Consider the following 27,843-nt stretch of genomic DNA (forward strand, 5'->3'; position numbering starts at 1 on the left):
TTCAACTAGGGGAAAGTCCTGTATATGGGAATACAGGATTGAGAAATGTTTACTTTGTGTAATATTGTGAAGGTGTGAATCAAAGGCTCCACCTGCACTTACTAGACTGTGCATGACTTGATTCTGACAGTCCTTTGTTCTCAGTGTCTTTTGGTGTACAGTAGGTTTGCTGTCTCCATCTTGTGGTGGTCGAAAATACAGGATTTAGAGAATCAGTATACAGTACAGTAGAGATTCAAAGATGCATGATAAGCCCCTGGAGGTAGTTGTTGTAACTTCAACATTATGAGGGATAAAAGCACATTTTTCCATTAACACAACGTTCAAAAGTAGCAGTGCATTCTGGCAAATCATGCTAACAAACAAATAAAATAAGACAAACTTCTTCCTTTCCACTTTTTATTATGAACAGTAGTCATATTTTTTCATTATAATATCAAAATATTGTCAGAGTTTCTCAAGACCTTTATAAATAACATGGACGTGAATGTTCTACTTGACTTCTGTTTGTTACTGTTCTTAGCTAATTGATCCCCAATGCATATCATACACACCTGCCATGCCATATAGACCTGAATACACAGAGGCCAGTACCACATTGCAGCTAAATACAGCTGTCAACTCCAGTTGTTTTAATAGTTCACCCCAATATTTGAGTTTGTTTGTTACACAAGCTGTCATATGGCTTCAGAATATAGCATACTAGTCGTCTGGTCTTCTTTTATGGTGCTTTTTGTCTTTTATAGAATTTGTAAAGTATAACTGGCCATTCAGTTAATTACATCAAAGAGAAAAGCCTAGACACTCAACATAATTTCTTATTTTGTGTTCCAGGGATGAAAGAAACTAATATTGGCTTGAGCGACATCAGGGTGAGTAAATGATGTCATTATTTTAATTTTGGGTGAATTAATCCCTTAATCCTGTTCTGTACACACAGTTTGTTTATTAGTGACTATTTGTTTATTAGTGACTACTAATGACGCATTAAAAATTGCCAGACGTGAATACATCTCAGTACGCTATATTAGTTTTATTATAGAAGTATTATAATAGAAAACACCAAACAGGCTAAACTGTTGGCATGTATCTTTACAGCTGTGAGACATTAACTATTGCTTGTTTGGAGTTGTAGGATTGACACTTGTATTGCGTACACAAATGGAGCGATAATTTAGCTATTCATTTCTGCAAATAAATGCATTTGTAATTTCAAAAACTTGGCAGTGTGAACGTGGCCTGTATGCATTCTTACCTTTCGTCCCCTGTTAAAGTGACGATTGGTAAATCCCTGAAAAGCTCTTCATTTTGAATACATCATGCTTTAGCTGTGCTAGCATAGTGCTAAATGAGATTATTTAAAATACTACAGTGTATTTACAATGTACAATGTAACTGGCTTTGAATCCATTTCAACATCACATTTCTATATCATGTCATGAGCGTGCTGCCAAGCTACGTGCTAACTTGCCATATGGATGAGACACTACAGATGTTGCCACCAAAGACAAATAGACAATTTCACAAACAAGTTGGCTCATTCTGAAAAGCTGATGTATTGTCTTAATAAGTTCACATTTAGTTATTATTCTGGTTAAGTACAAGTTAGCAAAACTCATGAAAGAACACATTACGAAATGAAAGTTCCACTTGCTGAGTAACAAATCGTATGGACTGCAAAGCCCTTTGGCCCATATTCCTAAGCCTCTCTCTTTTCTCACCTGTTCTGGTTCAAGATGTCAGGTTAATGAGATTTGGTGTGTGTATATATATCTGCGCATGTCTGTACAGGAGTTATATTTGAAAGAGAAAATGGCAAGTCACAGTATAAGACAATGTTTAAGAGTCATCGAGCCATGTCAAATGGCTCCAGAAGAATACCCAGAATGCACAAGTCTGCACTTGGTCCTCCAATAAAGTTGGTGATTCTGTGCAAAAGAAGTCCCCGTAGTTAACCAACTAAGAGAACCTCCACCAAGCCATCAACAATTGATCTACATACAGAGTTAATGAAGATGCTCGTTCAGTCACCATTGAGAAGTCAAAGATGAGCTGTTGATGGCATGGGTTGCCTGGCACTGAGAATGGTGATCGGATGCAAGGTGCTGAAAAGGTGGAGTGCTGTTCCACACTTCATCTTGTCCCACTCATATTGGATTGTTACGTTTGAGATCACTGGGTGAGGGAGGGAGCTGTTGACTGAGGTGTGTGAAGGTGGTGGAGTGACTAGGTCTGGTCTTCATCTCTCCAGAAGTCTCTGTGCCTCTATACTTTGGAGGAAGAGTCTGGCATCGGCCCTTAACTTTCGAGCCTGGATCACGAGGTGGAAGCCCTTTCGTTGCGCTTCCCACCAGCTCTGGTTTGGAGGGAGGCCGTGGTAGTCCTGTTGACTGGCTGCCCACAAGCTCTGGTTTCGAAAGGCTGCTAGCAAGCTCCGTTCTGGATGGCGGGCGAGGGAGCGCTATTGAATGGCTGCTCGTGAGCACTGAATCCAGTGAATCTGAGACAGACATTTGGCTTTCAGAGGGCTTGGTTTTAGATGGTCCTCTAGAGACCTTTAGGGTGAGCTCACTAGTGGATGGAGGAACTTTCTGATCGAAATGTGTGAATGTTGTTGAGTGGCTAGGTCTGGTTACATGTGCTTCAGCTTCTGGTCCTCCGTGCCTTGGCGGAAGGGTTCGGCAACGGCTCTTAGACCTGGAACTTGGATCTCGAGGTGGAGGTTCATTCGAGTTGAACTCTTGGTGTCGTGATAGTGAGCCGGTTTTGATTGAATGAATGGACTGGTTTGAACATGCTGTAGGTGTGGTGGGTGATTCATCACGACAGGCTATCTTAGACAGGGACTCTGAAGTTGTATTGAGACTTTCACAGGTCGAAGGTCGAGGCCTGTCAGGCAGATAACTGGTGGATGCGACGGGTTCCTCTTCTGATTGTTCCTCAAGCTCTTCTTCCTCTCCACTGGTCACCTTTAGTTCTTTCAACTCTTCATATGACTGGCTTAGCATTACTCCACTGCAGACAGGCAGCTCCTCCAATGATCCTAAATCATTGTTAGTAGTTGTCAATGTTTGTGACTGGGTGCATTGCTTGTCTGTCTCCTCTGTGAGTAGAACATCCATCAGGAGGGTTTTCTCTCTCTTCAACTGCTCCTTCAGAGAACGAGGCACGTCTGGGATCAACCATGCCACCAGCATACTGAGGAACATGGCCAAGTTCTACAACACAACAACATACAATCAAACATCCAGTCCTATTTTACAGGAAAATTCTGGGTTGAATACAACTTAAGTTTTAAATAATTTGGATTTGTTTCTCATAAGAACACAAGAAAACCCTTTTACAATAATACACTTAAAAAAGAATTTCAAGGTAGAACATTCATTAAAACATATGAGCTTTTTGGGGGATTTTTCATCTAATCTTGAACATGGTAATTAATAAATGTTTATATTTTTTCAAAAACTTGGTCTATTGTAGTTTGACCCATTTTTGTTATTTAGCATATTACTGTAAAAATTTAATAAAATAAATATAAGAAGATGGATTAAAATGTATGCGTGTTAAATTAAGAAATATTGATTAATTTTAAAGGACAATTCCAAATGATTGAAATGAAAACTGTGTAAAAAATTATGGGTTTAAAACAGAATCATGCAGCATTATTTATTCATTTTATTAGTTAGCTTTATTTATGCTTGGCTATACAGCAGTTATATGAATTTTTCATTAAGAATTTTCATAATACATGTATACATATTAGGTAGATCCAGTTCTGGTTAAGCATTTATTGATGTAAATACCATTTGTGGAATTTGTGCTATATGCATATGGATTTCTTAAATTAGCATGTTCATCTAATCTTTCAATCAGATTTAAGGTTAATAGGCCAGTGCTGCTTTTTTCACTTAGGTGACAGTTCTTCCGGCATCCCCCGCCTTCACTTTATATCTAATATTTCAGCTCTGTTTTAATCTCCTACTAGAAGTACAAAGGCTGGGAAATTAAAGCTTGAGCCCCCTCAATGTAGAATGAAAGCTAAATCTGCTTGCCTTTATCACGCAAAGATTATATTGACATATGAAGTCATTAAAATGCTTTAGAGATATTTAGATTACAACCCTTCTTTGTATCATTGTATGGATATCATGTAAATGAGACCGGGATGACATGGCCTTGACTTTATTATTTTTTTAATGGTAGAGAGAGCTTACGTTGTATTTAACTTGCAGTGTTCATTGAACTACAAGAAAAGCAGTTTAACAAAGACTGACCTGGAAAAAAATGACGAAAGCCAAGCGTGCAGCCAGCACAGACCAGTACTGTTTAGAAAGCTGATAAGACTCAGAAGACCAAGGTGGATCTCGATAGTCTTTGTACCTGTGAAGACGAATTGTAGTGGAGAAAAAACAAATGGTATCAGATAAAATAGGTGAGCAGAGGTTATGGGTTATGTTGCATGTGTGCCGCGTGTACCTGCAAATACGGAGTTGTCTGTCAAAGTCAGTGTCATGCGGAGCAGTGCCAGGTTTAAAGTTGCTTGTGTTGAAATAAGCCAGTGTGTGGTTGGTATAACCATGCATGGTGCCAGTCTCACTGTACAAATACTGATACACCATCCGAGGAATGAACTCAGATGTAAAGGAGATCACAAAAGCCTTGGAGTAAAGAGACAGAAAGAAAAATCTTAAAATCTCTGCACGCAATGAGATAAATCATACTAAACACAGCCAGGAACTATATAAGTCAAAATATTAACACTCACATTTGTAATGACAGCAAACTTGCTGATTCCACTCAAGATGTTGTACCATATGCCTGGGAGAGGGAAGATAAACATGTGACAGTGTGAACTAGTTTAAGAGTTATGTTAAGTGTAATCATGAGTAAGACTGTGCATATCTGCTGCAAAAATTCATACCAATCTCTTTAGCACTGACTGCATCAGGCCGGCGTATTTCAGTGACGAATTTTGCCGCATCTAGTCGGATTTCAATGACATTATTAAGCAGAGCAAAGACTGGTGCCAGCGGGAAGGAGGCCACAAAGAGTGTGACAAATCCATATTGAATAACTGCAGACAAGCAAACACACACATACACCGATGTCCTCAATCAAACCCAATTCTTCAAAGTCATCGCAGACATACTTAAACACCATCACTAAACCTCTTCAAAGGAAAAACTAATAAGAGTTTGTATAAAGCAGATGTTGGCATTCAATTTGATATTTTTTATATTTCTTGTTAATCACCAATCCACTAGTGCTTCCCATACGGCAGTTTGACTACAGTGAAGGATTACATACATTACATCCATCTCACCCTGGAGTTGGGGAAACAGAATCCAACAGATGGATTACTCCCAAATATTTCTTATACTTGGAGGTTCTGGCTTAGTGGTAGAGCATTGTGTTAGCAGCACAAAAGGTTGTGGGTTCAATTCCCAGGGAACACATACTGGTAAAAATGTATAGACTGAATGCATAAATCTGCATTCTGTTGAATGCATAAATGTAAATGAACGTCTCTCCATATTGGTTGTGGAACAGTTTCTGATAGCTGGATTGCTCACTGTTGGATTCTGTTTCCCCCATGTGTCTAATACAAGGAGGTTTGCTTAGCAAAATACATTAAGTAGTTGTTTTATGCAAAAGCAGTGGCTCTAGGCAATCACAAATCTTAATTAAAAAAAATATGCAAAAAAGCAGCCAGGGTATAAAGTCCATAAATCGGTGTTCTTTGTATGCAGGATTTCTAACTTGATCCAAAAACGAATCACTCCAAGGCTTATTTAAAAAAAAAAAGAAAAATACTTTATTCACATGGCTTTAAAAGCCATTAAAAGCAACACATAATAAAGACTGATGAAGGCTTGTTAGCCACAATGCGTCGATGCACTTGTGTGTTGCTTTTAATGTAAAGCCATGTCAATAAAGGCTTTTTTCACTATAATTTTGAGTGCCTTGGAGTGATTCGTGCACAAATTGGCACAAATCATATTGGTTGTGCAACATTTTTCATAGTGTGATAGAAAATTGATTTGTGATGGTCTGAACATATGAATTAACAGTCATTTATAAAAATGAAATCACAGAACATTTGTATTGGTGTGAATAACTCTATTTTAAATGTGCATACTTATTAAAAAAAATGTAAATGTAATTTAATAAGAACCAGATCTTGCTTTCAAGATCGAAAATTTCTCAACATAATTTAGACACAACACAGCTTCGTAGATAACTAGTTGTCCAGGTAGAGTGCAAAGCCTAAAATTAATTATGATTGGTCAGTAGCAGCCAGAGAAGAAGTACATCATGGTGATGTCAAATGCCTAAAAATTATATTGTATGTTATTTCATTATTACAGTTATTAAAGCCAACTTTAAACAGCATTCACATTGTCCTTTCACAAATGTAATGGAGCAAATCATACATTTTGAAGAAATCTTTGGAAGAAAAAAAACTGATGAATCATTGAAAATAAGACCAGGAATGTATAATAATAATAATGCAATATAATAAAAATTTTTTTTATAATGTATAGAAAATCGATTTATAATTGACTATAAAGAGCAATTCTAAAAAAAAAAAACATTTGTCAAGCCACAACACTATCATTAAACATTAAAATAAGGGTTTTAAGTTGCTACAAAACATAACTAATTGTGTTTTTGGGGTTGTAAGGTACTTAAAAACAAGTAGAACAATAAAAGTGATGCACCAAACGTTGCTGACATTTGAGTCTATTGTTCAATTTGAGCATGTGGTACTCACCCATCTCCATGTACTCTGGGCTCAATCCCTCATATGGCTCCAGATCATAGTCCAAATCCCAGCGCTGTGGTTCTCGTTTAGAATCTTTGTCCTCCTCATCTGCCGATCCATCTTTCTCCTCCTTATATGTGCGATACATCTTCTTCAGCTTCCTGTAATGTCAACAGATTTGGCCGTGTTATTTTAAACATCTCTTCCATCACTCAATGTGCACTGTGTTGGTAATGTTAAACAGTGTGGAGTATTAAAATGTAATTTAACAAGAGAGTTAGGGGCTTCCTCTAATAGACTGGGGGTACATTGCAGAATCAAAGAAAATTAGCAGAGGGACCACGGGGAAGACTTTGGATGTGTGTATGTGTATGTAAAACACTTACGGAATGGCAATTTCAAACACATTATTCTGAATGAGCTGCTTTCCCAACATAATGATTCCCAGCTGAATACACACTTCAATAAGACAACCACCTGGAGAACACTAGACCAAAAACACATGTACATGCAAACTGTTAGTTGCACTATGCTAAAACACTGCAGACAAACATATTAGCATTTTAATAATTACCTCTTCCATGCGGAAATCCTTAAAGACATAAACATAGTCACCTGGACGACCGGCAAACCTAAATTAGCACAGTTATAAGAGATATTAAACAAAAATGTCAATTGGATTAAACAATGTAACCCAAAAATTCAGCATTTTGGTGCTTAGACTCTAAAAAGCATATTACACAGGGACACACTATATTGTTAACATAATAGTGTACTGTTCAGCAACACAACACATATAACACACAGACACCACAAAACAGGTACTTATAGAACTGTAATTTGCATATTGAAATTTAGACATGAACTCATAAAAAGTAATACATTAATAAAACATGTAAAAAAATGTATAAAATAATTTAGGTAAAAATGCATTCTTTCATTTGTACAACATCGGGCTTGTATAAAATAATTATATAAAAGAGCATATTGCATGAGTAATATATATATATATATATGTTGAAATACACATTAACTTAGATTACTAAATGAGGTAACACTTTATTTAAAGGTGTCCTTGCTACAGTGTAATTATATGTTTAAGTACTGAGTAACATGAATTAACTACATGTACTTACTGCATGGTTAGGGTTAGGATAGGGGTTGACTGCATGTAATTATGCATAATGTATTGTTATTATAATAGTAAGTATATGTAACATGTAACAAGGACACCTTAAAATAAAGTGTTACCCTAAGTTATTTTACATTGTTGGTTCATTGTTGTTAACTAATGTTTTACAAATGGAACCTTATTGTAATATTTTAACAATATTTTTGTTTATTTTAGGTTAAGATTTTTGTGCCCTCTTTCTCTCTCTCTCTCTCTCTCTCTCTCTCTCTCTCTCTCTATATATATATATATATATATATATGTAAATAAATAAGTGTTTTTATGAAACAAATGGTCACTGCAAAGTGATATATACATATAAATATATATATATATAGATAACATTCTCAACAATGGACTACACAGGACAAACACACAACACTACAGTATACAGTATAGACACTAGTGTAGACACAACGCAACATACAAACACAATACTACAGTAAGCACACGACTACACTGCAACAAACTGGACACGAAAAACAACAACAAAGTACATTATCATAATCCAATTATCATTGGCAATAGAACGTCACATTAGTTTGGTTGAGATGCCAATTTACCTGCCCTTAAAGAAGGCCACATAGAAGACAGGTGCGAATGCATTCATGCTCTTCAGCAAAAAAGCTTTCAAGATCACATGCTCCTCAAATGTTGATTCAGTCTTTGGAATCTCTGCAAGTATGACATCAACATCATATTCATAATAATCATCGGTAATGCATGATCTTTTCTACGTCAGAGTCACACTTTTATCAAGTAAACACACACACACACACACACACACACCAAGCTCTGTAATCCAGGCCGCTATAGCGCCGTAGATCTCATCCAGCACCAGAACCACCAGTAAGTTGATGATGACAGCGGTGGTTGTCACGGTTACACGCACATTAGCCTTGGCCTCGTGATCAGGGTTCATTGACATAATAGCAAACACAATGATGCGGTACAGAATCACACCAGATACAGCAGAGAACGTGACCCCAACCTGAGAAAACAGATAAATGTGAATTTTAACTGTAAAAACTATGCAACAAATGCCGTTATGGGGAAAGGTGCCTACCATAAGGAGGATAGAGGATATGTTGATGCAGTATCCTGGCAGCCTGTCTGTCCATGACAAAGACTCTAAGGCAAGCTACAAGAACAACAGGATGTTACTTAATACTCACCATATCAGCTGTGAATACACTAGCTACTGGAGTACCACAATCACATTTTGCCTGATACTGACAAGCAGTGATTATTTGTGACCCATGCTGGCAAAATGAGTCAGAATGCACATGGGCTGATTTTGAGCTATTAGATCTGTGCATTAAAGTAGGACTTAATATATAGGCCGTCTATTACATTAATATTAATCGAACAATAAAAGAAACAAAGGAATCACTCAATGCTTTTGATTGAACTTTACGTTTTTTTCATTTGTATTGGATACAATGAAGTGATTTTTACATTTGATTAGTCTATTTGTTTTTCTTGAATGCTTTCTTCACTGGAAAAAAGAAGTGGTTGCAAACAATGTATTTTAGCTTGTGATTATTAATATAGTGGTTATTATCAAGAAAAGAAGTGGAGGAAAAGATACAATGTTGAAGGTGATAGAAACCTTCAGAAAACATTAACTCGTTTTGTTCGTCTTCGAACGTGTGTAGCTCAGTAATTTTTTTTTCTGATTCCAACAAGTCATAAATCAATTTGCAGGTTAAAATAAAATAAATAATAATATAAATAACTTTTTTTTTTTTTTTTGCTCAATTTGACTAATTTTGCCAGCACAGGTCACATTTTTATAGTATGGCAATAACCGATATGTTGGCCCATACTATAAAAAGTAAATATTTAGTCAGTTAAACAGAACATGAACAGTGTTCACACTAATATCTATTCTAGAATTTTTACATGCTTCAGGTCAATCTGTGCATATACATACGTTATATAATGTTATTTATGTACATTGAGTACAGTCGAAATATGATGCTTTTGGGGGGAAAAAGTAAAAAAATTAATCAAATAAAATATGAAAAAAAAGAATAGAACAGAAAAAAGAAAGAATAAAGGTCTGTTCATGCCAAGAAAAATAACTATAAAGGTAACTATAATGATAACTATATTAGTGTCCACATCAACGTTTGATAGGGTTTGCTTATCATTAGCGTGCTGCAGTTTTGTCATCTGTAGCTTTAAATTCTCAAGCTCTTTAAAGCAGGATGGATTTCGATTGGTTGTCAATGTTTTTATTGTAAAATTTAATGTTAAAAAAGCACCACAGTATTTACATTATTTTGGTCAAATTATCCTATTAATTGGTTACTTATACCTAAAAAAATCTTTAAAAAATATGCTAATATTGACCATTACCAGTTTGGCTTGGCCTCCAGTTATTCAGTTAAATAAAACTTAACACTGTTAAATATTACTTTACAAAATCTACGGCTTTGTGCATCATAACAGGAAATAGTTTTGGATTTGCAATGAACTTTTTGAATGAAATTTGATTGAAGTGCTAAAGTTAATGCACACATTCAACCCTCCCCCAGACGCACACTCATCAAATCTGAATTAAACACTACATTCTCTCAGGTACACACACATACACCCTGAACATGTGTCTTTTATTAGAGGAAGGACACCACTCTAACTTGCGTGTTTTAATCCCGCTCTGACTCTAATCCTGCATAATCTAGTGTGGAATACCCAGAGAGGTAATCTGCTTTGAGTGCCGTGTGTAGTAAATTTGTATGCCACAGATAGTGTTTGAGCGCATACGTGTGTTGTGTGTACGCGCCGCAGGCCTGACACTGCGTACAAGGGCACAATGACAGTAACAAAAATCCGTAAAATCACATCAAATGAAATTGCGACCAAATTGCTCATTTCAAAGGGAAAAAGCGCCAGCATTATCCACCAGACTGAGTAAGTCATTATCGAATTAATTCAATTGTCAGAAAGAATGAGAAGAAAAAGATGAGAGTGCTAATGCGGGGTGTGATAAGAAGAAAGACGGATATGAGTCGGGTGGGCAGGAGGGGTCCGACGGAGGTCAGGGCGGTGAGCACTCTGTGACTGACAGCTGAGAACTAACTGCATTATCCCTAAAACCCCGCCTCTTCTTGTTAAGTTGATTAGCTTGCTCTCTCCTAGACAGACACACAGTAAACTCCCAAATTATCTCCCCCCTCCTCACCGGTGACTGTCCTCCTTTAGCAGACAGTAGCTTCTCTCTTCCTTTGTCATCCGTTCCTGCGTCCGGCTAGAACACAGAGCAGAGATTAAAAGCACTGCGCACACACACTTCAATCTACCTGGAAAAATCTGCGTGCTATTCCAGGTATTTCAGCTCAGTGCATTTTTAAAGCAATAATTAAATTTGAAGTGAACATTAAGACTTCACCATCATATCCTGAATTGATAATAGTGAGTAAAAAGAACTTTAAACACATATATTTATTAAACAAAATATATAATTAATATATGTATTTAATTTATATTATTTAAAAAATCATAATCGGAATTTAATAAGAAATGAATACAATTCTACTGGATAAATTAAAGTTCCAAAAATGTGTAGTTCCAACATTTTCAATAATGAAAATTAATGTAATTATTATACATTTCAAAGATTTTATACAAATTATTAAATTAAAGTAACATTTCATTTCATGAGTTCATTTAAATAAAATTAAAATTCTTATAGGAATCTTGTGCACATCCCTTCAGAAATTTTGCAAGAGTATTGTTTTAAGTTATCGTTAATGTTGCCGCATATTCTGATATTTTTGAAAAATCAGATCTAATATTTGCATGAAATCAGGGAATTGTTATTTCCAAGCTTTGAAAAATCAAAGAAATTATTCAAATTAAGGCAAGGCAAGAAGACATGATATTATATGATTTTCTTTTTGTTATATACAGCTCTAAAATAGTTTTTTATAATTGCAATTGTTACTCTTTTGGGATTAAAATATATTTTTACAATTATAATTATTACTCTTTGTAAGTACTATCTTTATAAACTCACTATTATTCAGTAATCACAAACATTTGAAAATGTTATGGAGAATTATGGAAATTCATTCAAAACATAAGAAGCTAATAGTTCTGTACATAATGTTTTAGTTTACCTCTTCATTCTTCTTATTCTTTGCCTTCTTCTCTTGTTTCTTAAGAAGAAAGTCCTCATATGCTGGTCGTAGCTCATTCTGTGATACAAACACACACACACACACACACACACACACACACATCAAGCTCAGTGATCAAGGACTCCAAAGATGTCAAAAAGCAGCAAATCCCACATCAGTTCCTTAGACATGCATAAGCAAGTCTCCATAGAAACAGGATCCACAAACACATGCACAAATAGAAATAATTATCTTGTTCCACATTAAATCATTTTCTTGTCTGGAGGCAAAGACGCCAGTATAGTACAAAACTGCAAGTTCATTAAAAAGCACGTAACCCACAGGGCTTTTCTGGCTAACATGTTGCTTTAGTAGACTCAATCTATCAGACCAATATCCTCTATAAGAGTGCTGTATAGTTCGTTAAATGCTTAAGATGATATATTTATGACACAAAGTGTGTTTCAGCCAGACAGGTAGCATTTACAACTTCACAAATAAGGTTGTGAGTATCTGGCAAGAACATTGTGGTCAGGATTATGGCATCGAGGTTAATGGTATAAAATCACGGTAAAGGATTCTTTGACACACAGGTTACTACAATGTTAATCCAATATAAATCTCCCCTCTTCGTATGAATTCAGGGTTGATTCATCAAACAGCATCACCATACACGGCGATGCAAAATTGACCCTCCTGCTGCGCAGAAAAAGGCAAAGGGAGATGGAGCGATGATGAGGGTGGGGGAAGTGTGAGGGATGCGGAGAGAAATATGGTGTGCGTTTGAGCGTGTCGGGAACCATATAGAAACAGAGATAGAGAAAAAGAGCAGGATATTAGGTTTACCTCAGCCCTTTCCTATCGGTGAGCATGAAAGCAAAGAAAACATAGCATTAGACACAGGTTTGCACTATATTAAACATGGTGTAATTGAAGTTCATTATCGTTCACATTAGCATGTCGCTCATGATCTCCATGGCATCCTGTTGAGAGCGCAGACCTTCATCCACTCAGCTCAATGCTTTAAGCAGAACACAATCTCATTACTCACACATGTCCTATCACACACACACACACACCATCGTCTCCCACCACTTACACAACACACGTTCAGATTGAATCAGCTCCCAGGTGAGCGGTTCAAACCTTCAAGAACAATGAAGTCTTGAATTTTCACTAAAGAGAACTAGCTATTATTTTGGATTATGTTTAGCAATGCTTTATGAACTGTGTTGCTGCGAGTTTGTGCTGATGCTCATAGGTGAGATTCTGAAGTGGTTTTTAAGAAGGCAGCTATATTGGAGGTTATGTATAACAATCATGTCATGCTGGATAGAGGTGCATTGAGGTTGACCAATATGCTTATTTTACTTTTTTTCAGCAAGGAAAAGAGAGTTCTATTGCAAAACAATTCTATTAATTAGAAATAAATGCTGTTTAAAAAAAACAAAAAAACTTTTTATTCATCAAAGAATCCCGAAAAATGTATGCATGCATTAAATCAGTGTATTAGAATGATTTCTGAAGGATCAGACTGGAGTAATGATGTTAAAAACTCAGCTTTTCATCACAGGAATAAATTATATGTTTTAATATATTCAAATAGAAAATAGTTGTTTTAAATTGTAGTAATATTTGACAATATTGACACATTGTGACAAGTTTTTGTCCAATCCACTGTTCTGTGCAATGAGACAATGAGAATGTCCCCTTTTTATTACAGACTGCAACCAACTAGCAAGTAACAAATCTTTGCTCATGGATGTGCCTTTTTTATATATATATAAAATTAGGCTTATTAGGATAAAACAATATTTGGCCGAGATATGTGAAAATCTGAAATCTGAGGGTGCATAAAAATCTAAATACTGAGAAAATCTCATTTAAATTTGTCCAAATGAAGTTCTTAGCAATGCATATTTATAATCAAAAATTAAGTTTTGATATATTTACGGTAGGAAATTTACAAAATATCTTCATGTAACATGATCTTTACTTAATATCCTAATGATTTCTGGCATAAAAGAAAAATCTATAATTTTGACCCATACAGTATTTTTTGGCTATTGCTAAAAATATACTGACTTAAGACTGGTTTTGTGGTCCAGGGTCATATATATATATATATATATATATACATATGACCCTTTATATATATATATATATATATATATATATGGTGTGCTGTCCAAACTTCTGTTTTTTTAAATCAGAATTCTACTCAGTGAGCAGCATTTTTTAAATGATGCAGTCAGCAATTTAACATCTTTGAAAGTCTGATTTTAGGGCTGCCGCTATTTGATAATTAATATTAGAAGTGTTCTGTGACTTCAAACATGTTTCTGGTATTCTGAAATGCTTGGGACTTTTCTCACCTCATCGTCTTCCATGCCTGTCAGATCCCAGCTGTGCTGTAAACATCGCTGCCTCCTCTTCCAGTGTTCTAGAAACACTGCCGCTAAACACACACACACACACACAATTATCACAACACTATATATTCCTCTTTACACCACCTTATTTCTTCTCAATATATCCTAAATGTACATTAATCACATAGTTTATCATCAAATGCACATATTCATACAGCTCATACCCCAAAGGGACATAAAGATGGCGAAGCCCACGGTGGCGTGGTTATCAAACAGATAGCTGGTCCGCGCCGTACTGCAGATACTGCTCAGCTGCCAGTAATCACACACACGATCACATAGAGGACACATGGTGAAATTAAGACGCTCATCACACATCTCTTGACTGAAAGAGAGGGAGAAGTTCATTATTGATTATATCACAAACATTCACTGCCAAAAACATTTATTTTCTTTGAAAAAGAAAAAAGACATCAAAATTCATAAAACATCCCTGGAAAAGGCTTAATGAAGGAAAGGAAATAAATCAATTCAATTCAAATATAAATATTCCAAAATACATATTAGAGTTACTGTTGGTTTGATCTAAAGCTTATATTATGGAAAAATAATTATTTTAATATTAAGGTAAATAGCTTAATAAACACACAAAATAAAGTTTTAATGAAAATCTGTGCGGGTCATATTCATTTTTAGGGCACAGAAAAATATTTGTTTGTTAAAAAACATCAGAAGTTAAGGCAAAGACCTCATCATGCTAGAAAAGCAAACGTGAATGTGTTTACCTGGGCACATTGGTGTCTACGGTGAAGCAGCCGTACAGGAATACCGCGACTCCTAAAGCCGAGGCTGGAATCAGCAGCTGTGTGTACACTCCCAACCAGGCAAAATACAGGCCAATCTTCTCTCCAAAGTACTTCCTTTTGAATACAGGTAAACGGGTTACAGAACTGTTATGAATTTGACAAGCTAAACCACCTCTGAACACCAGCACATGCAAAAAACAATGACTGCACAGAATATGAACCTTACTATTGAAACTGAATGCCATTCACAAGTTTTTCACATCCTCCAACTCTTGTATATTCACTTATTCAAATATTTTGGCTATTTTGGTTATGATTTCAGCAGCTACACTCTGTTCCAGAGCTTTTCCTCATAATCAGCTCAGAATATTTCGGTTTGCAGGCTCCATGTGAGCCAAAACATAAGTATACGTTTACTAAATAGTCTTAGTATTGTACTGTCAAAGACATACTGTCTGCTATTCTCAGCATGCATGCTGTACAGTGGGCATGTTTTTAATATTCATGATGTCCAGACGGGCATATTAAATTCACCAGATGCAAAGCATCTTCTTTTACTCAAAAAAAAGCTGAATTGCAGCAAGTTGCAGGTCATTTAATAAGATTGAAAATGCTTGTTTGATAAGCATTCTAGGTTAGACAGAATGAGACTTTTTTGTCAGGTATTTTGTTGCCTGCCAGCCAGGTGAAATCTTAAAAATGAAAAGAGACACATCGCTCCTCAACGAGCCACGTGATTTAAAGTAGAACTATTTACAGAAGGCCACAAAAATAAATACACACACACATCTGACAGTTCTCAGAAAAGAGAACCAGTTAATAACCATCTGTGTGCTGAATTACATCTTTCACAGAACCAGATGGTAGGGATGAACATCATGTCTGATACCTTATAAGGTCCATTGGCTGATATTTGTAGCAAGCACCATAATTGGCCCATTCCTCATGCAGCATCTGTAATACAACCAAATATCACTCATTACTAGGGATATAATGATATCAAAATCGCATGATACGATAATATTGCGATATGAAGTCCACGATACGGTATTTATTGCATAATTAAAAAAAATAAGAATTGGGGGAAAAAAGAAAATTGTGTACATTTAAAGTTAAATGATTCTATCTAATGTTGAGAGTTCAACATTAGAAGCTGCAACCCATGTTCTTAATTAAGCAAGAGGCATAATTAATTAACTTACGTTAGAAAAAAGTCATTCTTGTACTTGAAGAAAGTCGCACCTGAGTATAAGTCGTATCAGTCCAAAATTACGTCATGATGAGGAAAAAAACATATATAAGTCGCACTGGACTATAAGTTGCATTTATTTAGAACCAAGAACCAAGAGAAAACATTACCGTCTACAGCCGCGAGAGGGCGCTCTGTGCTGCTCAGTGTAGACTACAGGAGCACTGAGCAGCATAGAGTGCCTATAAGTATAAGCATATAAGTCGCAGGACCAGCCAAACTATGAAAAAAAGTGCAACTTATAGTCCGGAAAATATGGTATATTATTTTTGCTTTACACTACAGTAGGGAAAATACAATACTTCTTTCCTTCTTTCTACACTTGAAAGAAATATTTTGAATTTGGACTTCATTTAAACCGCTAGCTGTCAGCAATTCATAATGGACTTTTAAGCTTTTATTTTGGTGGAAATGGCAGTAGAGCTTTTATTTTGAAGGAAAACTTCAGCTTCAGTGAAAACAAACAGGCTTACGAAAAACAACTTTCACTACAAATCTAGTGAAACGCTGTAATCATCTGCTGTAAAAATAAAGCATAACTGGTGGCCGTTGCGTTCCCAAACACGTGCTAAACTCATAGCAGGTGCACTAAACGAGTTCACTGCATTCACTGTGAATGGAGACGTTTTGGTTCACGAGCTGATCAATGTGTGTGCTTTGAAACGTGTAGCACAAACAGACTTGTTGAAGGGATTAAACCATATTGTGCTTTTGGTTTTAATTCGTTTGACAAATACTGTGCCAAAGCATAATGAGAGTTTTGCTATCGCGATATTTCGATATTGATAATATCGTTGCATCCCTACACATTACAAATCCTTTGCATCTTCTTAGAGATGACACACACAAGTATATCTTACAGTAATAAGACAGCTTATTGTCATTTTATCAATCAAATGAAAATAAAAATCTTAAATGTCACTGTGTGACACATTGCCGTCCAATCGCAGCAGGCTGTAGGACTCACCTGTCTGTCGTTGCGATTCTCTTTATCTTCTGAGCTGTCAAAGTCTCCCTGCAGCAATGACAACACACACAGAGCTCTACCCAAACCACATCACACATTTATAATGAACTAACAGGCGAATTATAAATCAGCTGTATTAAGCTGGGTGCAATGCAAAACTTACATCATGCAGAGGGAAGGCAGAATCATAAACCCCTTTAGCTAGCAGTGACGAAATACCTGAGGCAGAAAAGAGAGAGAATTTGCATATTCAAACTGACAGTTTAAAACAATTTAAAAGTGTATGGTATTTGTAGATTTGCCATCTCAAGGAACATACCCATAGTTTGACAGGTCTGTGTGCAGGCGGTGCGCCTCAGAATTTCATAAACCTATGCAAGAGTGTGTTCACAACACAATAATAACACAATAAATACATAAACAGAATAGCTCACCCAAAAATGAAAATTTCATCTATTCCTATCTGGTTACTATTTCAATATAATGAATGTGGACTCCAAAATTACTCCAATAATGGCTCATATGAAATGTGCACTTAGTCATAAGATATATATTGAAATTGTTAGTTTTTCTGAGCATGTTCATGTGAGTTTATGAGCAATGTAGTAATGTCTAAGTCATAAATTGCTCTTTTTGAGTCAGTGTATGCACGAAAACAGTATAGTTTAATGATACTTCTATGTTGCTTTTCTGTCGTTTTTGAAGCTTCAAAGCTCCAGTTCCCAATCATTGTAACCGTATGAGGAAAAATTACCATTTGCATCAAATTTTCTCCTTTTGTGTTCCACAGCAACATTAACCATTAGAACAACATAATTGTAATTTCTGGATGAACTGTTGATTTAAATATGTTCTAATGTGTCCAGATGTGTATCGTCTTGTTTCATTATTACTGATACTTACAATTCGACCTCGTATTGCATTGCTGAACAAGCTGTTTTTCGACTTTATGTCAAATCTGCAAAATAAAAGACAACCAATTAGGCCAACACATGGGCTTGCTATTTGTAAATGCTCTTTTATGACACGCTGGCTGTCTACGAATGCTGGCACTCACAGGTGTAGCTTGTCTCTGCTGAACGGCTGGGATAGCACCCGTATGCGTGGGTCTTGGGGCTCTGGTACGCCTGGCTGGAATGGCTGATTGATCTTCGTCCAAAACGAGCTTATTACACCCATGAGCCCCGTCTTCTCTTTCAGCTGATATGTCTGGAAGAACAACCAGAACAGAACTGAAATTAAGTGAAAGTGACGTGACATTCAGCCAAGTATGTCGACCCATACTCAGAATTCGTGCTCTGCATTTAACCCATCCGAAGTGCACACACACAGCAGTGAACACACACACACACACACACACACACACACTGTGAACACACACCCGGAGCAGTGGGCAGCCATTTATGCTGCGGCGCCCGGGGAGCAGTTGGGGGTTCGATGCCTTGCTCAAGGGCACCTAAGTCGTGGTATTGAGGGTGGAGAGAGCACTGTACATGCACTCCCCCCACCCACAATTCCTGCCGGCCCGAGACTCGAACTCACAACCCTTCGATTGCGAGTCCGACACTCTAACCATTAGGCCACGACTTCCCTAGGAAATGCGTTGGCCGGGAAACGAACCCGGGTCAACTGCTTGGAAGGCAGCTATGCTCACCACTATACCAGCAACGCACAGCAAGGAACGACGAGGATGGGATTAAACAGAGGTTAATCCATTTATATCCAGAACTAAAGGGAGACGAGACACACTAGAAGTCAGGGTCAGACGATTTAACACCACATGTGTGGAATGGAAATATATCTTGTTTTGCGGGCAAACAAAGCACATGGGATGTGGGTCCATATGTCTCAACAGCTAATTCACCATCATCAGATTAAATCATTCAGAACAACTCACCACCTCAAAGAATAAATCATTCTTTCAGGATGTCACTTTTAAGCCAAATTTAAATTTATGGGAAAATGTGACGTTAACAATCATCTTAGAATGCAGCATATGACAAATGCCTCTTGCAGGAATTTGAAAACATTTTACAAGTAATCGGCTTGTTGACCGTGTAATCAGAACGCTTTTTTTCTCTGCAGTGTTCAGATTTTGAGAATTGACTTTTGGCATTACAACTGCTCTTAGACTACACCACCCCAGAGCACTTACAAAGATCATCATGGAGCCAAAGCTCTTAACACCAAAAACATGACACTCATGGGCTGTGCCAGTGTCCACAGTGACTACTGAGTCTCTGAACAGCTTGGATTGACACATTGGGCTCTCATTTGAACAGAACTGTTTCTAATCATTGGCATTTGTTTATTTGTCAGTGCAGTCTGTACCAGTACAACACTTGAGGAAAATGTCAGGTCATACTTATTATACATACGTGTATATATAAAATATATAATATTTTAGTATTTCAGATTTGCTGAATGGTGTTAACCTTCACAGTCACTAAAAATGGTCTAAATATGGGTCTAGAAAGAACACTGCATATTTTAGAATAGAAGGAAAAAAATAACTTTTATAATTTGAGACAAAAGATAAAATAAGTCTGTGAGGCATCATGAGCTGATAAATTAGTAGGAATCTATTCATTCAGTCAATTCAATTTATATAAATAAATGGGTGAAAATACATATGATTTGTTTAAAACAAGTCTCTTATGCTCACCTATGTTACATTTATAAGATAATTGTAAAATATTACTACAATTTAAAATAACTAATAACAAAATATATTTCAAAATGTAATTTATTCATTTGATGCAAACACTGAATTTGCAGCATTATGACTCCAGTTTTCAGTTTCACATGATCCTTTGGATATCATTCTAAAATGCTGATTTGCTGCTCAAGAAACATTTCTGATTGTTATCAATGTTGAAAACAGTTGTGTTGCTTAATATATTTGTGCAAACCTTGCCACTTTTAAAAAAAAAGATTCTTTGATGAATAGAAAGATCAAAATAATTTATTTGAGATAGAAGCATTCAAATGTCTTTACCATCACTTTGGTCAATTTAATGCATCCTTGCTGAATACAAGTATTAATTTAAAAAACAAAAAGTTGACTGTTGATTTTAATGGAAGTATTTTAGTTTTAATACACTAGCAACACAAGGTTGTAGGTTTGATTCTCAGAAAACACATATAACATCTTATTAAAGATTCTGACAAATGCATGCAAGTAAACTGTGTATCCTTGTATTTCTTTCTATGGTGTTGTTAAAGAGAGTCAACGGTAAACATAATCAGAACATGATGCAGACCAGAGTCAAGCCTAGGTCCCTGGGAGCTTTATGGGCCTCACAGATCACCCACCACATCAGTGCTCTGACACATCTTTATATTTTATTCTCAAATGGCAGCCTTTTCATGTTTCTTTTTCCCTTTTATTGTAACTCACCTTTTTAGTCGGCACTCTGATCTTAAGAAGTTCTGCCTCACGACTGAGAACGGACCAGGGAACATGGAGACGGGTAAACCGGACCGTTCTCATCTTGAAAGAGAATTGGAGAAAAAAGAAAAGAAAATTACTTTAAAGAGTAAAGCGCCACTGAATAGAGCAGTCAATTTTGTTTGCAGAATGCAACTGAAAATTTGGTTCAAGATAAGGTGATTGGTGCACACTCTCACACACACAGAGAGAGAGAGAGAGAGAGAGAGAGAGAGAGAGAGTTTAAGAAGCAGCTGTTACTAAAATGGTCTTATTCAGCGTGGATGAATGACACACACACAAACACATCAAACACCTCTGGCAATGAGGATCAACCATAATCTGCCTTTAGGCTAGAGACAGCGGCACTCAAATTTAATCCACACACCCCCAACAATCAAACGTACACCCACTTCACAGCTTCCACTCAGGATTTCACTCTCACCAGTCAAACTTTATGCTAAAATAAACCATGGGGCCAATTTCAGATCTGTATAGACATCGGACATAGGAACAATGCCTTTGCACCTTAGAATTAATTTACTATTATAGCTAGTTATGCAATATCAAAAAACTATGTTTTTCTCTTACAAAATTATTTGCAAATACACAACATTGTATTAATTTATGATTAAGTAAAAACACTGCACTTAAGCATATGTTTTTCATTGTATTCTTTGCATTATTATTATCAAGTAAGCAAAAACTAAAAATAATGGTCCTTAAAAAAGGCTTTATTTTCTTTAGGCAAAATATAATTTCTTTTAGGTTGAAATATCTAGTTGTTTCCTCACGCATAAGCATGTAGTTTATTTTAAGGTATACTCAATCCTGCATAATAATAGGAACTCTATTTGGATTCACAAGGGTATTGCTTGAGTATAAGCTTTTTTTTGTGGCAAAAAGCTGCATGAGTCAACCAATCTACTCCTATTCAGAAATACTAAGCTCTCCCTGCTTCAACTTGGGAAAATCCATGATGCAGGGGGAACCGATCATCCCTTGTGACAACCACAGTTGCATCTGTCGCAAATATATCGCTGGGGGCCACCACTGCAGCATTGCAGGAAAGCGAAGAAATGCTTTTTGGCATCTTTTAACTAGTATTAATATATGCTGCACTGCTTAAAAATAAAAAATAGCTCCCCCTTCAAAAAAGATAGACTTTTCTTGGTGTGGGAGGGTTTGGGCTTTTTCTAAACTGGGTCTCATATTCTTAAGTTCCAAGGTCACCTTGGGAATCTCTTGACTGTGTTTATTCTGTTAGTATTACACTCAAAACTGAGCTCATCCCTGATTATTCATGACTCAACACATGTGACAATGATACATTCATGTGTTTGCCAGAAAAAGATATAGAGATATGCATGGTCGAACAAGAACACACATAGGCTATGTTCAGAATATAATATGCTACTCAGACTCATTTTGCAATATGCATTTTTGGCTTATTTTAAGCACCATTTTCATTATCTGATTAGACTTATTGAATTAAGGACTTTTACAAAAAATGGGTTTTGTCATTACAATGGATTTAAATAAATGCAAAACAACCCCTTTTATTTTCCAAAAATATTAACTGTGTCGACACCACATGTGAAATTACATACACAACTGTTCAAATGTTTTGGGTCAGTAATTTAGTTATTTTTTTAAAGAAATTAATACTTTTATTCAGCAACGATGCATTACATTAATCAGAAGTCTCAGTATAACGTATAGTGTAATAATACAAAGTCTATTTGAAATAAATGACAGATTCTTTTAAATCAAAGAATCCTGAAATAATGTATCATATTTTTCACAACCACAACAACAACAAAACTTTCTTGAGCAGCAAATCAGTATATTAGTATGATTTCTGAAGGATCATGTGACACTGAAGACTGAAGTAATGAAGCTGAAAATTCAACTTTGCATCACAGGAATAAATGATATTATAAAGTATATTAAAAATAGAAAACATTTATTTAAAATTGTAATCATATTTACAACCCGAATTCCGGAAAAGTTGGGACGTTTTTTAAATTTTAATAAAATGAAAACTAAAGGAATTTCAAATCACATGAGCCAATATTTTATTCACAATAGAACATAGATAACGTAGCAAATGTTTAAACTGAGAAATTTTACACTTTTATCCACTTAATTAGCTCATTTAAAATTTAATGCCTGCTACAGGTCTCAAAAAAGTTGGCACGGGGGCAACAAATGGCTAAAAAAGCAAGCAGTTTTGAAAAGATTCAGCTGGGAGAACATCTAGTGATTAATTTAGTTAATTGATATCAGGTCTGTAACATGATTAGCTATAAAAGCTTTGTCTTAGAGAAGCAGAGTCTCTCAGAAGTAAAGATGGGCAGAGGCTCTCCAATCTGTGAAAGACTGCGTAAAAAAATTGTGGAAAACTTTAAAAACAATGTTCCTCAACGTCAAATTGCAAAGGCTTTGCAAATCTCATCATCTACAGTGCATAACATCATCAAAAGATTCAGAGAAACTGGAGAAATCTCTGTGCGTAAGGGACAAGGCCGGAGACCTTTATTGGATGCCCGTGGTCTTCGGGCTCTCAGACGACACTGCATCACTCATTGGCATGATTGTGTCAATGACAATACTTAATGGGCCCAGGAATACTTTCAGAAACCACTGTCGGTAAACACAATCCGCCGTGCCATCAGCAGATGCCAACTAAAGCTCTATCATGCAAAAAGGAAGCCATATGTGAACATGGTCCAGAAGCGCCGTCGTGTCCTGTGGGCCAAGGCTCATTTAAAATGGACTATTTCAAAGTGGAATAGTGTTTTATGTTCAGACGAGTCCAAATTTGACATTCTTGTTGGAAATCACGGACGCCGTGTCCTCCGGGCTAAAGAGGAGGGAGACCTTCCAGCATGTTATCAGCGTTCAGTTCAAAAGCCAGCATCTCTGATGGTATGGGGGTGCATAAGTGCATACGGTATGGGCAGCTTGCATGTTTTGGAAGGCTCTGTGAATGCTGAAAGGTATATAAAGGTTTTAGAGCAACATATGCTTCCTTCCAAACAACGTCTATTTCAGGGAAGGCCTTGTTTATTTCAGCAGGACAATGCAAAACCACATACTGCAGCTATAACAACAGCATGGCTTCGTCGTAGAAGAGTCCGGGTGCTAACCTGGCCTGCCTGCAGTCCAGATCTTTCACCTATAGAGAACATTTGGCGCATCATTAAACAACAAATACGTCAAAGATGACCACGAACTCTTCAGCAGCTGGAAATCTATATAAGGCAAGAATGGGACCAAATTCCAACAGCAAAACTCCAGCAACTCATAGCCTCAATGCCCAGACGTCTTCAAACTGTTTTGAAAAGAAAAGGAGATGCTACACCATGGTAAACATGCCCCGTCCCAACTATTTTGAGACCTGTAGCAGAAATCAAAATTGAAATGAGCTCATTTTGTGCATAAAATTGTAAACTTTCTCAGTTTAAACATTTGCTATGTTATCTATGTTCTATTGTGGATAAAATATTGGCTCATGTGATTTGAAAGTCTTTTAGTTTTCATTTTATTAAAATTTAAAAAACGTCCCAACTTTTCCGGAATTCGGGTTGTATTTTTACTGTATTTTTGATTAAATAAATGCAGAAGAGAGTTTCAAAAAGATTTTAAAAAATTTGAACAGTAGTGTATAGATATAAGCAGATCATATGACAATTTACAGTTTAAAATGCTGCATAATGCATTGTTTCTTACATATTTAAGAACTAAAAATAGTAGGCGTACAGTACTTAGTTGGCTAGTATTTTAGCAATTGGAACGTAACTATGCACACATCAACACAAACCTCTTTGTCATGTTCAATCTCCAAGCCTTCCTCCTGAAGTCCTCTTTCAAATTCTTCCCTAATTTTATCCTGCAATTTGTTGGCGGGTTCCATTGCAAGCCCCGCCTCCAGGACTGCCTCCAAAATATCGCCCTTCGTACTCCTGCGTGAAGGGGTGGGGCTTTGAGATGGCACGTTGCCGTTAGAGACAACAGAGTGGCGGTGTTGGGACTGACGTCTCTTGCAGTGATAAACAAGAACGTAGTCCACTCTTCTGCGGCCATCTGCAAAACACAGCCCTCCTCCTGGTCCAGGGCCCGGCTCCTCCTGAAAACACACACAAGCATTTTTCAGCTCAGTAACATCTAGACACATCTGCATGGCTACACAGCGAAAGCTGTAATTACAGATTCCTAGAGCTCTCTCAAAGCTGCATAGCGTGTAGTTGGCACTTTCAGCAAAAAAATTTAGGATCTGGGTCATCCACTGATTGGCTGGTGGTTCAAAGCTTTTGGATGTTTCCTGTCACACTCATGTTTGATTTGAATTCTGCTTTTGAGCAAGGTGTATAACTAGGACGGTCCCTGTGGTTTGCAAATTAATGGATAAAACTGTCAGCTGACATTGTGGTTTTCATAATATTCTCTTCACACTACAAATGATCCCGAAAAATTGTATGATTAGAAAATATAAGATAATATATTTTACCCCAAATAAGAGCAAATTAAAATGTATATTTAGCAAAAAGACATTTACAGACTTGCACCCCATTTCCCATAAGCAAATTTTTTGTTACTATTTTTGTTACGGTAAAGCAAAGAACAACAAGTTTATTATATGCATAAATATTTAATTTATGCAAATAAGATTTTTACAAATATTTTATATTATAAAAATACAAAATATATAACTAAAAAGTCTTTTAAAAGTTTTTTGTCTTATCTATGAGTTTTGAAGAAAAAAGAAAAGAAAAAAAAGTTTTAGGAGGAATATTTACCAGTGTCTGTCCTTGGGAGCTTTTTTACTGTATGTTAAAGAACTTTATAATAATCAAGTTCATTGGAATTGTGAATTTTGTTCAAAGAAAATGCCTTGGGAGTTCTACAGGCTATAGGAACGTCTAGTGTAAATATTTAACTGATGCCATTTAGTAGATCTGTTTATTTATTTTTTAAATGCCTTAATGCAAATTCTGATTTCTTTAATTTGATTTTGAAAAAAAAAATGTGAATGTTGCAACAAAGCATGTTGGGACCTTGGAAAGTTTTTTCCTACACTGGAGTATGGATTCTCAGACTGTAACTGTCAAGTAATGGTATACATTTTTCAGTTCTAGAGATTTTTTTCCCACTGACAACCCACAATCTTTGTGTAACCAGCTGACAATTGCAAAATCACTGTATTTTCTTATGTCATCTTACTTGACCCCTGGGGGGGTCTGTGAAGCTTTTGCAGAGGGTCCATTAAGAAGATGCACATAATTAAAGTTTATTTGCATAATTTAATTGAATTGAATTGAATTGAACTTAACATATGCAATGCAAATATTTTAATATGATCTAACCAGAACCATTATTTAATGCAATAATGTCAGTTAATAATTTAACATAATGTGCTCTAAAAATAATACCTGTCTTTGATAATAAACAACATTTCATCTTTAAGCCTGCATTATACAACAGAAATCACACACCGTGTCCTCAGCAATGTCGTTGGCATCATGCCCGCCACTGGCCATGCCCTGCTGGCCCAGTTCAGAGATATCTCGGGCAAGACAGCGTAGTTTCTCGCTCTGTATTGAAGAGGACTCACTCTTAACAGCAGAAACACGCATGCGCTCAGGGGCCCCGTTCCAATTTTCTGTTAGATAGAGATATTAACAGGTTAATTTTTATGTCTAATACTTAGTGAAAGTCTTCTTTTATGGCATTTTTCTCTTATGTCAGTTTCTTTGTGTGTGCTTTGACAATATTGCATGCAAAACAAGCATGCCAATAAATTGCTTGAAACTGAAATGGAACTGTGAGATAGAGAGAGATAGAGAGAGATAGAGAGAGAGAGAGAGAGAGAGAGAGAGAGAGAGAGAGAGAGAGAGAACGCATCCATTTAAAAGTAGAAACTAAAAAACCTTTCAGAACCAAGGACAGCGACATAATTGAAGGCTGTGCCTCAATGCAATGCTCAAAACCTGTAAAACTGACCCTGATCACACAAACAGCGGCACTTACACCACTAGTCTTTCTAAAAATGTTCACACCTGACTAAGGCGTCACTTAAATATGCCTCATGCCTTCAGGTAAACAAACACAGGGATTCATGACTCTTAGAAGCTATAAGCGCATTTACACCACCTGGCCAAAGCATGCATCACACCACAGTCTATTTGTGCATTTATTTCCCAGTGCTTTCATATCAAATAATTCTGTCGACAATGTCAAAAGAGAAAAAAGATTATAAAGTGTGTTTGATTGTTATGAGAAAACAACACATGGCGTCAGATTGCGCTTGAAATAGATCCAGCTTATTGCCCCAGCTAATTATACAAACCCCCTCCGACACACTGAGCCCTCTCATTGTTTTCCAAAGCAAAGGGTGAATTCTAACACAATTAGTTTCAACGTTAGCGAGTGTTAAAGTGTGACAGCCCGTCTGAAGCGGCAAATAATGGTGTGTGCCTCATTGCAATTAACATCAACGACCAGTTTGGTGCCACTCAAATATTCAGTTTTCACCACATCAGACTAATGATATAAATGCATGAGTACATAAAATAACATGCATGCATTTGCAACAGTTGAATATATAACCAAACAAGCCAATTTATTTAAGTGCCAGTTGCACAGACATACAGCAAATGCATTTTCCCTCGCACTCAAACAACAGCATCAACAAACAACATCCACCGGAGTGCTAGGACTGGTACTCACCCGTGGCAGAGGGCGACCTGTTCAGTGCCATGTTCATGTTCCCGGTGATATGGTGGACAATCCGCTCGCGGCCCCGCGCAGCTTAACGCGCTCGTGCTGCTGCTGTTAATTCCGTGGAGCGCTCGAGACGCTCAAACTTCCAGCGCGCGTGCACCGAGAGAACAGTGACACAACCTCACCCCCCTCCCCCTCACACACACACACACACACACACACACACACA

The 27,843-nt window shown here is 36.6% G+C and overlaps 1 protein-coding gene and 1 long non-coding RNA gene across 3 annotated transcripts in view; one reads left to right on the forward strand and one right to left on the reverse strand.

Moving 5' to 3' along the window:
- Positions 1 to 382: 382 nt before the first annotated feature.
- ano2a (anoctamin 2a) lies at positions 383 to 27,783 on the reverse strand. 2 transcript variants are annotated; one of them, XM_059506854.1, is made up of 27 exons: positions 27,621 to 27,783; positions 26,387 to 26,553; positions 24,715 to 25,020; positions 20,859 to 20,951; positions 18,516 to 18,667; positions 18,362 to 18,416; positions 17,778 to 17,829; positions 17,622 to 17,677; positions 17,459 to 17,506; positions 16,132 to 16,196; positions 15,222 to 15,356; positions 14,661 to 14,821; positions 14,440 to 14,522; positions 12,911 to 12,922; positions 12,065 to 12,142; positions 11,128 to 11,193; positions 9,004 to 9,078; positions 8,727 to 8,928; positions 8,501 to 8,612; positions 7,341 to 7,398; positions 7,153 to 7,253; positions 6,776 to 6,927; positions 4,922 to 5,074; positions 4,766 to 4,818; positions 4,477 to 4,658; positions 4,275 to 4,380; positions 383 to 3,218 (listed from the first exon to the last, which is right to left on the reverse strand). In XM_059506854.1, the coding sequence occupies exons 1-27, from the start codon at positions 27,655 to 27,657 to the stop codon at positions 2,148 to 2,150; spliced, it is 3,831 nt and encodes a 1,276-aa protein (XP_059362837.1). In that variant the 5' UTR covers positions 27,658 to 27,783; the 3' UTR covers positions 383 to 2,147. The 2 variants fall into 2 exon arrangements, with proteins under 2 accessions (XP_059362837.1, XP_059362838.1); XM_059506855.1 differs by lacking the exon at positions 12,911 to 12,922.
- Positions 832 to 27,843, forward strand: part of LOC132101710 (uncharacterized) — a 36,521-nt gene continuing 9,509 nt past the window's right edge. The window contains exon 1 of the long non-coding RNA XR_009423203.1: positions 832 to 872. This is a non-coding gene — a long non-coding RNA (uncharacterized LOC132101710). The remainder of the gene's footprint in view (positions 873 to 27,843) is intronic.

This window comes from Carassius carassius, chromosome 23 (genome assembly GCF_963082965.1).
Source record: "Carassius carassius chromosome 23, fCarCar2.1, whole genome shotgun sequence".
NCBI lineage: Eukaryota > Metazoa > Chordata > Actinopteri > Cypriniformes > Cyprinidae > Carassius > Carassius carassius.

Excerpts from the sequence above, each read along its gene's own strand:
- ano2a (XM_059506854.1), bottom strand. The coding sequence starts at position 27,657 with ATGAACATGGCACTGAACAGGTCGCCCTCTGCCACGG. Across the intron at positions 16,197-17,458 it reads AGAATCGCAACGACAGACAG|ATGCTGCATGAGGAATGGGC; the intron begins GTGAGTCCTACA and ends GTTGTATTACAG. Across the intron at positions 8,929-9,003 it reads TATCCTCTATCCTCCTTATG|GTTGGGGTCACGTTCTCTGC; the intron begins GTAGGCACCTTT and ends CTGTTTTCTCAG.